At 36.9% G+C, this 14,585-nt stretch overlaps 1 protein-coding gene across 1 annotated transcript; it reads left to right on the forward strand.

Annotated features, from left to right (window-relative positions):
• The first annotated feature begins 8,297 nt into the window (after positions 1–8,297).
• On the forward strand, positions 8,298–9,553 carry LOC120757882 (leukotriene B4 receptor 1-like). The gene has a single exon (XM_040075572.1). The coding sequence runs from the start codon at positions 8,298–8,300 to the stop codon at positions 9,306–9,308; it is 1,011 nt and encodes a 336-aa protein (XP_039931506.1). The 3' UTR covers positions 9,309–9,553.
• The last annotated feature ends 5,032 nt before the right edge of the window (positions 9,554–14,585 follow it).

A 14,585-nucleotide genomic window follows, 5' to 3' on the forward strand; every position in this document is an offset into this window, starting at 1 on the left:
TAGACTGAGGCACACAGGTGGCTGGGAACAGTTAATCATGGGGAAATGGCTCAATCAGCAGCATCATGAGTAGCATCATGTGAGGCTCTGTCAAACATGTCACTGCAAAAAATACAGCTACAGGGAAATTAAGGCTGGAGTGGACTTTTGAAGGTCATTATTTTAATCCTTGTGTTCAAATCATAGCTATGATCAAATTTGAATCAGGACAATTATTTTGATAGTTATGCTGGGCAAATAAGTGAATATAAACTGAAAAGTCTGATAAAATTCCACCATTTCCTCTAACACCATTTCTTTTAGTGTTATTCCTGGTAATAACACTGAATAAAGGACATTTTAAACAGGCAGCAGTGAACTGGCTGACCTGTCATGTTTTAACCTGCATAATGATATTTTAGAGACACTTGTGGACATATTAGAAAGGGGAAGCTTGCCAAAGGCTATCTGAGCATCATACTTTGAGAAGATGGGTTTATTGGATTTTTTTTTTTTTTCAAATTAGTGTACTAAAGACAACTTGAGATGTTGTGAATATCTTTGCCATGCTTCACTGAAAATAGACTAACACTCGTAAGAGTTTCTTCATGGTATGGTGAAATTAATTTGGCTAACAGCTGGATGCGAAGCTGCTCAGGTTACAAGCCAAAGAAGCAGTAAAAAATGGGTACTGCTATCATGTGACACGAAAAAAAAATTCTGCTGAAAGCAAGAAATACAAGAGTGTATGCCAAGGGGGATCCCTGGTAATTTGATACTCATCAGCAGTATCTACCAAGAATCCTAGCCATGTTTTCTGTTCTATGTTGTCTGTTTTTCACTCACTAACAAATCCCAGAATGTGCCAAAAAACAGCCCTGTGTATCAGGGTATATTGCACATGGCAAACACTTTACTGGGCCAACATGAGGAACCTGCAGCTAACCCTGAGGGGAGCCAGGGCAGCAGAGCTGCAGTGAGAGCTTTAGTGACACCATGGTGAGATACCACAGGCCTTGGTGAATAGTCACAAACTAAAAAGATAGGAAAACAACAATCATGAGAGAAACAGGAGTTACACACTTGCTGTGTCAGAAAAGGTGTTAAAGAGATACCATTCAATACCATGGAGGATTAAATGCTTCCCACACAGCCAGGCATAACAAGACACAAAACTACCTAGAAAAGGTAACAGATGCAATTAAAACTTTCATACAACACCAAATAAATGTAATTTTAGATTATACTTAACTTCTAGTGGTTTAAGCACAGACCAGGACACATAGCAAAGATACAAAGCTCTACCAGTCAGGGGATAATCTATGGTTTAAGGATTACAAGGTAATTGCATCACATGAGGATTTCTATGATTCTGAAGCATCTGGAGTGTATGAAGGAAGAATGACACAGTGACCTTTGGAACAAAGTCTCCTAAATCTTAGAGCACAGACTGGCATTGAGAAAGACAAAAGCTAATTATTATTTTTGTTGTTTGAATGTAAGCTAAACTAATCCCCAATTAGGGAAAAAAAAAAAAAAAATTACGTTTGAGTTCAGTATGGCCAGCCTTGTTACTCGGCACCAAGGTGAGACAAACAGACTGGAGAAGGGGGAACTTTGACTTCAGTATTTGTTGATTTCTTTCATTTTCCCTCATCAGCACACTGTGGTTTGTTTAATTGAACTATTGAATTTCAGAACTAGTCTGTTCCTGTGACTGAAAGAAACATAAAAGACCTGAATGAAGAGACAATAAGAATGGAGGGATGTTGAAAATCACAGCACCACTTCTGTATGGGATATAGGAAGGTTTGTAGGTATATTCACGTATGTAAGAACTCTTCAGTCTGCAGCTGAGAAATGACTGACAGATGTAGGCTTTAATCAAGGAAGGACTGTGGAAAGGATGAACACGGGTGTGCTGTTCACTGTTTTTCCAACAGATGAACTGTGGGGAGCCAGCTGGAGCCAACAGGAGAACAACAAACAAACAAAAGGAGGTGGTTCTTCACACAGCATGGATCAAAGCTGCAGTGCTAAAAGTTCACTTGAGTTCAAGGATATATTTAGGAAGTGTACAGAATAAATACCCACAAAGCTTTATTAAACACACAGAAACCATCTCCGATTCAAGAAACTCCTCAGCTGTAATTGGCTGAATGCCAGAGAATGTGTAGGACAAGTATAGGCACACATGGCTCGTTCTTACCTTCTTCTCTAAACACCTGCTTGTGGCGGCTACCAGAGACAAGATACTGGGCTAAAAGTACTTTTTGATCTGACTCAACACTAGAACATAAGATGTAAGTCTGCCTAAATCCAGATCATATTATTAGGCTCAAGGGTCAAATATAGGAAAACTATGATGTCAGATGATTTTACAGTCTATTAGCTTTACATTCTATTAAATTTCATAAACTGTTATATGTTGCTACCACTTTATCCCTGTGAAAACGCTTCATTTAATGGAGAAGTTATCATTGTTCACAGTAATTTCTAATATTATACAGAAATTCTACAGAAACAATAGCTCACATTACAGAATGATAAAACATTACCTGTGCCTGAAGTTTGCATCTTACACCTTTTCCATACAGCATATTATGTGTGTGTTTACTAAATAGCTGTGTAGCATCTCAGAGTGAACCCTGACTACTTTTTGTTTCAGATTAAGAATGCTTGGACAAGACCATTCTGAAGAGCAGCATGGCACAGGGTGCTGCTTTCTCTGGCTGCGCAGAACAGAATGTCAGGTATGCTAATTACTGAGTGACTGAGCACACAGGCATTCCTAACACACACGTGGTGGCTGCTACAGAGCAGAAGAAAGATCTTTTTATTCCCCATAAATCAGTACAGTCTGCTAATTTCAGCACAATTAACCAACCTCCTGACACAAGGCCATAAAATCAAGACTCCATGTCACACTGGGACCAAGCTTAAGGCATGTGTAATAAAGGAATTAAATAAGTCTTCAGAGGTGCTCATATCTGCTGGGCAGGGTTGTTTCACAATCCAAGAGATCACAATTTGATCTGCTTTTCAAAGAGAACACACAAATGAAAATTATACTGAAGGACTAATTGTTAATATAATTACAAAACTTTCCAAACTTTGTTCCTTCAGAGGCATAGAAAATAAACTTTTAAAATTAAAATTAATGCTATTTTTTTTTTTTTAACAGAATGTAGCACTGGAAATGGATATGTATTAAAGTAGAACTGAGAGAGCTAGAAATATGAGTATTTAAAAAACAATGTGATGAACAAGACAAAAAAAAAATCTTCATATTTTAATCGAAATTTTAGTCACAATTACCAAACCTTCTTATGCAAAAGAATCAGTTCTGTGGAGGACCATGGCCTTGAACGCCGTGCACCCCGTGCAGAGACAAGCATCACGTCGGGGCCTGCAGGCTCAGCCAAAAACCAGGGGATGGTTTCCCAGTGCCGCCCTGCGCTGCAAACACAGAAGTGCGCGGACAGCTCCCTGCAGCGGGCAGAACAGCTGCTGCCGTCTGGGGCTGCTGCTCGGGCACTGCCGGGTGTCTGCGCGGGTTTTTAATCACAGGTCCTTCACTAAGACATGCTCTGCTAAACGCTTTCTTTCGTCACTGCTGAATAACAAAAAGAGACATTGATCATATAGCAAAATAATATTTACATGCAATCCCAGTAAACAAGGTAGAAATGCCGGTAGGTTTGACCAAACAATTAAAAAAAACCAAATCAAGTAATGCTTGGCAGCAGATCATCCAAGCAGTATTTGTCATCTGTAAGCTATTACTCAAAAGGAAGAGCATTGAACGGTGTATTTGATTTACCCAGTGGCAACCACGGCGCCAGATATGGTTGTATCGGTAAGGATTTTGGCTAGCAACAGTTTGTGTACAAGTAGCTACTTAGTAATTGCTGATTCAGAATGGGCCAGCTTGCCTTAAATTGTAACAAATCTGTACATGTACTGTTCAAAAGCTTGTACTGTAACAGGACACTAATACTTGACATGCATAATGTCAAGATAAGGTGTCTAGAAGTTTTCCTGTAATCTCTGCATAATTGTTTTTATATTCCTGCTTATAGTCAGAATTATGAATACAGTTCTCCACTATCTTAATTAATACCTCTAATCTAATGCACCTGCTGGGTCTGTACAAGGAGAATATTTCCCTGTGGTTTTCACCATGGAAACATATTTTGATTGTCAGTGATCAGTCTGTTAGGGCAAGAAAGGTGCCAACGTGTAACCATGTCTGATGCACACACAACAGATGCCTTGGAAGCTCTTCCCTAAGTCCTAAAGCAGTTTTCCCTGAACATAACAAGCAGGAAATCTTTTCTCTAGCCAGCCATATAAAACTATCGATATTTGCCACTGAGCTGGGTAAGGAATACAAATTTTTAATAATATTAGAATACTGATTAACAACAATGATCACAGCACAGAATGTTTCAAACTTTATAGGGCAAAGTGCACATCTTTTATTACATTCTGGAACTGATCCCAAGTTCTTCCTCAAGTTATTTTCTCTCTGATAAAGCAGCACTGGGAGTGTTCTTATTTGTACGTGCTGCCCTGTGGGCTGCTGTCACAAACACTGCAAGACCTTGGAAATGTCTGGTGTGTGTCTTTTCCTACACTGCACTTCCCTTTGCAGTAATTGCAGAGCAGAGGCATTATTGGCTACTGGACATCCCCATGAAATCCCACTTATATAAGGAGCCTCTCCTGTAATCAAGAAAGCAACAATTAGATCAGCTGTGAAGTAGCCCATAGTTCTCTGACCAAGGCAAAGGGTGGCACTTTCACACTGTCCTCAGTAGCACATGGACTTGAGTTTGTTATAAGACTTTTGTACAAATCTTGCAAATACACCTCGATTCAATGGCTGAAGAATTGAGGGGTTTTGAGTCTTAGTTAAGACTAATAACTTCTTCCCTTTCACATTAACTATAAATGAGGTTATAACATCAATTTGCAGCGTCTCAGCAGGTAAGTGATACTTGATAATCATTATTCTACAATCACTTAATAGACAAACATCCAAAGAATCCCTCTGAAGACAAAATGTAAAGAGGATTTTAAAAGTCTTCTTGGTAGAACTCTAAATACAAGTTCCACATTCTGGATTTGCCATTTACCATGCATTAGCTACTCTGTAAATCCTTATGGGGTGCTCTTACAGCATGGAGGGATGGATACACTTTGAGCAGAGGCTCTTAGCCCAAAGACTCTCAGCATTTTGAAGTGAAACTCTGTTTCTCAGAAAAAATATGCAAAAGGTGGAAATATCAATTTCAATTTACATTTAGGGATGCAAACACAGCTGTTTGAAAATGCTCAGTGGTAGTGTAAATTACAGAACATCCACCAGAGGGAAGCTCATGCTCATTCAGAGTAAAATAAATAATTTGAAAGGTGAGAGAAACACACATCTAAGGCAAAGCAAATTCTATTTTAAAATGCATCATAGCAGTAGCATGGACTTTTTGATCTTGGGAAGTTTTCAGAAGTTATTTGCCAAACTAAAAGTAATAGACTTACAGAAAGTTTCTTGTACTGCACTGCATATAATATGCATGCACACAAGAAAACTTAAGAGTGTTTTTTTTTGTTTGTTTTTGTTTTTGTTTTTTGTTTTTTTTTGTTTGTTTGTTTTTTGTTTTTTGTTTTTTGTTTTTTTTTTTAAACATACAGATGGAGCCTAATTTCACTGCTGTGATGAAGTAGACCAGACCTTCTGTGGTCTGATGTCCAAATGCTTTCATACATTAAAGCCCACCCACATGTGGTCATTAGAGTAAGATACTGAATTGTTTAGCCACTGTTGTTTTTACCAGTTATTGACTACGCTACATTGCTCCCCCTGTTGATGGAAATATTTGTTAAATTGCCCATAAAGTTTGTGTACTACTAATTTAAATTTGATAAACAACAGACACTTTCAGAGAATATTAAAGACAGCTTGCAGTCTGAAGTTTTCATAGTGATCCAGCAGTCACATAATATTGCTCAGAAACATGATCCTGAGTTAATGTTAACTCTAATGTCTGAAATATTTAATAGCCTGGCTTCAGAGTCTTACTCAAGGAAATCTCAGCAGTTCAACGCTTCTCTGGGATTTTTCAGAAACAGAAATTCCAGACTGTGGCTGCAATTCAGAGATGAATTTGTTTTCTTGTTTAAATCAAAGTCGCAGCCAGAGGCAGAGGCCATCTGGCAAAGCAAACTTCAACTCAAGTGGAGAAACATGTTTCTGGAAAATATAAGGCTTCAGAAGTACAACCACGTCCATACACTACTGGATTAGAACTATACTTTTACCAATTGTTGTTCAGACAACTGCTCTTTTCCACCAAAAGTAAAGTTTTAGCAAAAAAAAAAAAAAAAAAAAAAAAAAAAAAAAAAAAAAAAAAAAAAAAAAAAAAAAAAAAAAAAAAAAATCTCCTACAGAGGTGTCATGCAATGGTACAGAACATACAGGGCATTTTAGGGATCCTTGGTAGAATGAGGACTGGCCACAAGATTGTAGCTACAATTAGAGCTTTGTTATGACATAAAAATTCATTTATCAGCATACCTTATTGTTATCTACAATTTCTAGTAGTTAGTGTATCTTACTGCTACACAGGATTTTTAGCAATTATCCCAGCTTTCAGTTAAACAGAATTTCTAGTAATCAGTGTAGCTTTCTTTACTATCTAGAGTCTTTGGTTATGTAGGCTTTTAGTCACCTGAGCCCTCTGCAATTCAGGTCAAAGTCCTGATAATCAGTGTATGACACAAGAATCATAATCCTGGTTGACTTTACTTAAAGAACCTGCCACTCCCTGAAGCACTGGGTGACAAGAGGTACTGAGCATCTCCCCTTGATTATCTTTTTCCAGTAAAAATCTGCAACTTAGTTCAATCTAGACATGCCACTGGCAATAAACTAAAAATAGTCTACATAGGTACTTCTGGAAAAATAATGTGTGTAAAGGTAATTTCATTAGAAGAAGAGATACTGCCCAGCACTTCCTCCCATAATTTAATTCTCACAAGTGGTTTTCAGAAATTCCCTTCAGAATACAAACAACTTGTTTCATATTTTCCCCTATCTGATATTCATTAAATTTAGATTAAAATGAAAGAAATTGGAATAATGTATCAGATTAAATTCCAATTAAAATCTGTATTACACAAATAGTATTTTGAAGGTATAATACTTAACTTCAGTGGGGTTATTTTGGATTTGCTTTTGATCTTATTATACTCTTATGAAAGCAAAACCAGCTAAGCTGCTTTGGGGGTGCTGGTGTTACAATCCTTTTTCCATGGTGAAAAATACTTTTTGACTTAGTACCATGCACTACATTTGCCAGGTTTGTAAAATTAGGGAAATAATCTGGATCAGGTTCTTAAATTTAAGAAAGCTATAAATAACTCCTTTGTTTCTGTGAATCTTGTTTTATGGTAAATACCCTTCCAGTTCCACTTCTTGAATATTTCTGTTGGCTCTGCTCTTCTAGTTCCTCCTCTAGCATTTTAGAAATGAGCTGCAAAAGATGTTTCAAAATCAGGATAACAAAATAGTTTCATGCTCTTTGGCTAAACTCTGAAGAACTTAGGATTCATTTAGGATTTGATTTCTACACTGACTACCAAGTTTCTTAGGAAAAATCATAAAAGTCATAGCCTGCTGCTGGCACAGCAGGACAATAAAGTAATCATATATTTTCTCTCTGATGTTGTGCATTTCCTTCTATAACTGTACATCCAGACTGAATACTCTGATAGTTATATTTTGGTTAAGAACTGCAATTTCCCAGAGGATTAGAAATACTACTCCCACCCACTTTATTGTACCAATACAGTACAAAGAGTTGATTTCGCTTATGCCAGGATATTTCTAAAATATGATTGGCTGTTTTCTGCTGAATTAAAAAAGATGACATGAAGGTAGTAAGCACAATTTTTGTGCTTTAAAATTCGTGTCAAACATTTGTAGTTTACTCACCACTTTTTTTTTTTTTTTTTTTTTTTTTTTTTTTCCCCCAAGATAAAGTGCCGAGTTATTCATAGCAAGAATAGAATAGCATAAAACGGGTTTCTTTCTCCTCTTTTACTTTTGCTTTGTATGCAAAAGTACCCATCCTCCTAAACAGCAGGAACTGCCATATGTGGTCAGATGTCTGTAAGAGTGAGCATGAGGATGTGAGCTCATAGTCTGTATGAGCCTTCAGAACATCAGTTAGAGGAGAACTTTGAAATAGTTCACCAACACCTGCAGAATAAAAGCAGAGCGCAGAGCAACCAAGAACGGAAGACTTCCCAGAATGAGTCAAGCTGAGGAAAGCAGCGACAACTCATCATGGACTATTGTGAGGCCAGTAGTCAGCGTAATACTGGGCTTGTCATTTGTAATTGGCACCCCTGGAAACTGCATCGTCATCTGGACTGTTTGTACAAAAATGAAGCAAATATCTCCTTCAGTCCTGCTGATCTTGAACCTGGCCATTGCTGATGTCCTTGTGCTGATCACCTTACCAATTTGGATTTACTCTTTTGCTGACGCATGGGTTTTCGGAGTCATCTTCTGCAAACTGCTGGTTTTCATTATTTACTGCAGCATGTATGCCAGTATATTTCTGATTACAGCACTCAGCTTGGAGCGGCTACTGGCTGTGTTTTACCCTTTCACAATTCAAACATACAGAAGAAAAGAAAAAATTTCTTTGATTGTGTTCCTCATTTGGTTCCTGTCTATTGCCTTTGGCCTTTCTGTTATTCCATTTCAAGAGACAGAAGAAACAAACGGTCGACTTCTATGTACGTGTCGCAACTACTCTTCTAATAGACAGAAAGTGTCGTATCTTCTGCTGGAGACCCTTGCAGGTTTTGTAATCCCTTTCTTAATTATTTGTACTTCTTACGTGTGTGTTGCAAGAAGAATAAGCAGAATGACTTACCAATCCAAGCAGCGATCAGAACGTCTCATTGCCAATGTTGTGGTGGCATTCATTCTGTGTTGGTTCCCTCACCATCTCTTTAACATCCTGGATATTATTTCAACTGAAATAGAATTCTCAAATGAAGAGATGTCTTCAGCACTGGAAGACATTGTAGACACAGGAGTGTACATCTCTGGAGCACTTGTATTCATCAGTAGCTGTATTAACCCTCTGCTTTACGCCTTTGCTGCACGAAGGTTTCAGAACCACCTGAGGTTTGCCAAGATGTCAAAGCTGTTTGAACAGATCAGTCAGAGCGTAACAGAGGAAGACAAGAAGAGAAGTAGGGTTGTAACCAAACATGAAGACCCTTTGGTAGGCACAGAAAATCTCTAACAGGGAGTTCAGTGAATAATCTGTGTCATTCCTTCAGCAGTCCTTTCTCCACATTCTCTCAGTTTCGTTTACTGAGCAGTCTGGAGGAAGCCGGAGAGAAATAAAGGCTTTTTGGATGTTTTCTTGTGCGTTTTATAAGAATTGATATAAACAACCTTGTTTAGTTCATAAGTTAATATTCACATCCTGAAATGAGCACTATTTCAGTGTTGCTGAGGACCTCATCAGGGTGGCTTAAAGCTCAAATTGTAATGCAGCATTTTTACATTAAAAATATTTATGATTTCTAGAAAATCTGTGTGCAGAGAACAGAAAAGAACTGCATGTGGAAAAAAGGGATTTGAAAGCTTAAAACTAAGTTTTTCTTCAGAAAAAAAAAATTGTTACGTGTTCAAAAATCCTTATACAATCTAAAGTTTTAAGAAGTTAAATTCTTAATACTGGTAAGAATGGTTTTAAAGTGTATTAATGACATAAAACTCTTCTGGGTCGATGGAAAAATCTAAAGCTATTTTTATTCATTACTTTATTTGGGTTTGAAAGTAATAAGTGTTGTTTACAGAGTCAAGCTCATTTGCTGCATTATCTTGGGGTAGTAAGTTTGAACAAGACAAACGTGGAGTGTGACATCCCTCCAGAAGAAGCAGGAGGTGTGAGAACTGTGTTGTATGGCAAACATCACTGCAGACTGCATGCTATATTTGATGGGAAACGCATTGTATACTTCGGAGGCAATTTTGTGTATTAAATATGTAGTTTGAGTATCCTCAAAATTTTTGATTCAAAGAAGTTCTAAGATGTCTATTAAGTTGTAGAAGAATCAGATCAGGCTCACATGAAGAGGAAGGAGAGATTTTTAGTATTATATTTTATTCGTAAGAAAATTATGGTGGTAGTACAAAGCATCTCATATCATAAGAGCTTCACCTTGCAAATAAAAGCATTATTTTTTACTTTTATGGAACAGTGGACTTTGTCAGAAGAAACCAATAAAATTAGTATTTGCAAGGGCTTTAGTTTTGTGAATGTGTGTAAACTCACTGTGAAAAATTGCAGGCATCAAGTGTTTGCTTTTGAAGTTTATTTATTTCAATTGTGCCTAACATTTTTTATGCTTGCTTTGTAAATTTTTAAGTCAATAATTTGTAATAACATCAAGATAACTACTGATTATGAAGCATATTGTAATTTCACATTCCTCATTCTGGACAACTGCTAAATAGCTACATTACTAATATTTACAAAGAAATCACAAATAATAACCAGAAATGAATTTTTGAAGTCTGATTGTGTAAGGATATTTGGGTTGTATTAATTTAGCTTGTAAACTGAAATAAACAGGGGGAATAAAATCCTTAGCTGCTAAAGGAAGAATATTTCTCTAAATTTTGCATATGTATTCATTATTCCTTCTTTTTATCAAAAAGTATTTTTTCTCCTGAATAGGAGAAAAGTCTACAGCACAGAGGGGTTTCCTTCAATAGGACACCTTCACTGAAATTAAAGAAAACTTTAGCATCTTGTTTGCAGCAAATAGTAAGGAACAGATGAAACCCTTTAGACTTTACCCCATCCTTTACCTACCAGTCTTTTTCACCCCTCTAATGGCTTTTAATTGCTATAGGACATTCAATATAGTGATGTGACATTATCTCACAAAAAAAAGCAGCAGTTTCATTTATCTACTCACAAAAAAGTGAAGCTGTATTTCCCAATATGTTCTTGAGATAGAAATCACTCAGTGTTCAACAACAACAACACAGAACAGATGAGGAGATTTACTATCTCATGAGCACATGAGCACTGCAACTGAACTTCTAGGCCACAAGGAGTCAAGCATTTCACAACTCAGAGGGGGAGAAAACACCCAAGCAAACTTTAGTACAAGCTGCCTGACCAGTATTTTCCTTTCTATCAGTCTGTGCATGAATTTTCTGCCTCAATATTAATTTTTCACATTTTCTCCACAGCTTTTTACTCATGGAACTGAAGTCCTTGTAAATCAAGAGGCCCATCAAGGAGCTAGAGGCGTCCCTCTTAATTTCTCATTGATGGCCGTCTCATTAATGTCTAGCTCCAGTAGACAGTCATCTCTAAGAACTGTGTTTCTTTTGAAGGTTGATTGAGAAGTATTAGAACATACTAAAGCATACTAAAGTAACTAATTAACTAATTTAAATTTTACATAGAGTAAATAGGGTTAGTTCTTGCAAATGTTGGTTTGCACAATTAAAATCCTCACTGATTTAATATTTTTATCAACACAACAGTCATGTAACTGGGACCAAGAGTCCACCTAAAATACAAGCAGATGACTTGGTTGTCCGCTGCTTCCTTCAGCAGGTACACATCAGACCTAGCCATGCAGCCACATTTAGCCTTCATCAGTGCTAACATGCTCTCACATCTATCTGTTGTTCAAACTAGATCAAAGTGGTGACTTCTTAGTAGCCCGACACACACTCAGATTCTCCTGAGAAAATAGAGGTCTCATGTAATTTGAGTTCCCTTTTTTTAACTTCCTAACCCCTCTACCCTTGTTTATGAAGTCTGCTCTGTGGTTTCAGTGTCCAGCTATTTCTCATGACACAGCAAGGCAGAAGGCCGAGCTGAGAGGGGGCCACTTCAGTCACCTGAGTCCGGTCACCTCAGACTACACTGGGAACATGATGTGGAGTCACTGCAACGCTGCTAAGAACACTGAGTACTAGGAGGTGGCCAGATAGTTTGAATTTCTCACATTTGTAAAAATTAATAATCTTCTAACATTTATCTCTTATTTCAGTATTTCCCAGCCTGAAACTTGCTGTAGACATTCCATGGTTTTACATCAGGACTTTTTCATATTTACTGTAGTAGGATCATGCTGCTTAAAGTGAATTCATGTTGTATTAAATGGATTGAAGGAATTTTTGGTTCACATAGCCAATATACTGTAAGGATAGAAAAGGACATAAAGAAAAAGCATCAGCCTTACACTATTTGTTGCTTGCTGACAAAAAATGTTTCTCTAAGCATCATGATAAAAGAGTTCTAACAGATATCTGGATTAAAACAATGGAGATTTGTGAATATTTACAGGCAACTTGTAATTTGAGGAGCAGCACAAGGGCAACCAGAAATCCTTATCTGCAAGCAGAAGTGGGGCACCTGCAGTATATTAAAGAAAAGGATATTTTTTTTAAACCACCAGAACATTTTCTAGGAAGAAGTAGAGCAGAAGAAGTAGAAACACATTTTAAAGACAGTTAAGTCTGCAGTTATGGAACTCTTAGGGTTACAATTAACAGGACTAAATGAAAGATTTGCCTGCAATGCCTGGGTGAAAGGAATAAAAGAACCTGGAAGCTAACAGACCCACAGAAACAACACAGGAATGCAAATTCTTTCACATTCAAGTAAGAGTCTGGTAAAGAATACACATTTTAGAAGATGCAGAAGTGGCAAATATTAACAGTGGTGAAGGATTTCTCTATAGGTTAGTGTACAGCTGTTGTATCATTCTCTTTTCTGCATATATTGGGAAAAGGGAAGACAAAGGAAAACTTATTGGGTTTTTTGAGTGGAAAAACAGGAGAAATAAGTTAGTTTAGATTAATAATAATAATATGAACTTAAAATGAAACTGAGAAGTTCAGCTATGAAAGCTGAATATAGAAAGAGAACAGACAGGGAAGTGAAAATTATTCAGTTTCTGGACAATTTCAGATTTGTGAATGCTTTGTCAGATCAGTTCATCACTAAAACAGCTCTTTATTTGAAAACTTCTCAGTGTGATCCACACTGGTGGTCAATAGGTTAAAGAAAAAAAATCCAGTAAACTAGAGTTTAGAGAGACATAAACTTGTCCTCTGAGAAGGTGAGTAGCTTATGCTGCTGCTGTTAGCATTAAGAGCTGGGTGTGACCAGGGCTATGATGGGGGACACAAGGATTTCAGAGATTTTACGACACTGTTTACAGTCCTAAGAAAGTTCTTGCACTGATGGATATGGGGATAAGAAAATCGTATACTATTGAATTTCTTTGTGCCTTCTTTCCCATTAAATTATGTGGATGATTCTTAGTAAAATTCAACATTTTAAAATGAATTGAAGTTGAAGAAATGTTCAGATTAGAAGAAAATTATTTTTATGGGATGTATCATGTCAGTGATTTAAATGATGGAAAAGTTACTGTAATATTAACATTTACTGTATAATTCCTGGTGAACTTGGTGAGTAGTATCAGGAACTTAGAAGTTATGGACACTTTTTTAAACATTGCAACTGATGAGTTATGTTAGTGCCTGTCAGATTTAAAAATACAGACCCAGACCTTCAGCTGTGCTTGAGAAGGTTTTTTTTACATGCCTTGTTCTCTCCTGCCACCCTGTGGCTTTTCCATTTTAAAAACTTAGGCTTAATTTTAATACTCTGGAAGTCACTGAAAGAAGCAGTGAAGTACTTTGTTCATTGTTTCAATTGTGAACCATATTTAAGGTTCAGGTCATAGAGACAGAAATGTTCACAAAAAACCACAATAACATACTGAGCATTCAATTTCATTTCAGAGTGGTCTAGTTCACCTCTTTTTTGCTCTTCAGGAGCCTAAGCCCACATTGTTTCAAATCTTGCATAAATTAGGCAAGCAGAGAGGATTTGACAGAATGTAATTGCCTCATGCCAGTTTGTGAAAAGTCTGTGCTGGAAACAGCTTCTCCTTGCCCCCCAGAAAAAGCACCAATAAGCATGTTGAGCTGGACCTTGACTTGAATTTGAGTAGCTCACATCTCCTGCCAGGTGGTATTATTGATTTCTAGCTTTTTTGGTAGTTTTGAGATGCTCTTAAAAAGTTTCAAAAATACTTGACTTCCTTGTGGTTAAAATTACACGTGGGTCTTGCAGCCTTAAAGATATCCATGATAAGAAAATTGCAAAAGCTTTGCCTTTAAGAAAATAAGAGAAGTATTAGGACTAAAGCAGAAAACAAAATCAATAGATTTCGTTTCAAATACCCTTTTTCTCTATTTCAATGTTTAGTTTCTGTATGTAATGGTTTTGGTGTCTTTGAACAAGGCTTGTCTTAATCCTCTTACATTTGTCATGTTGAATAGCATTACACTAATTGATTAATCCTACTTTTAAAACGATCAGAAGAAACTGATTTTGCTGAAGAACTTCTCATAACACTTCTAAGAAGAAGACGTCATGAATTAAAGGTTTCTACACAATAACCATTTCCCTAAATTTCCATTCTACCCCAAGACTTGCATTGTATATTACACTAAACCCCAAGTA

This window comes from Hirundo rustica, chromosome 11 (assembly GCF_015227805.2).
Source record: "Hirundo rustica isolate bHirRus1 chromosome 11, bHirRus1.pri.v3, whole genome shotgun sequence".
Classification (NCBI taxonomy): Eukaryota; Metazoa; Chordata; class Aves; order Passeriformes; family Hirundinidae; genus Hirundo; species Hirundo rustica.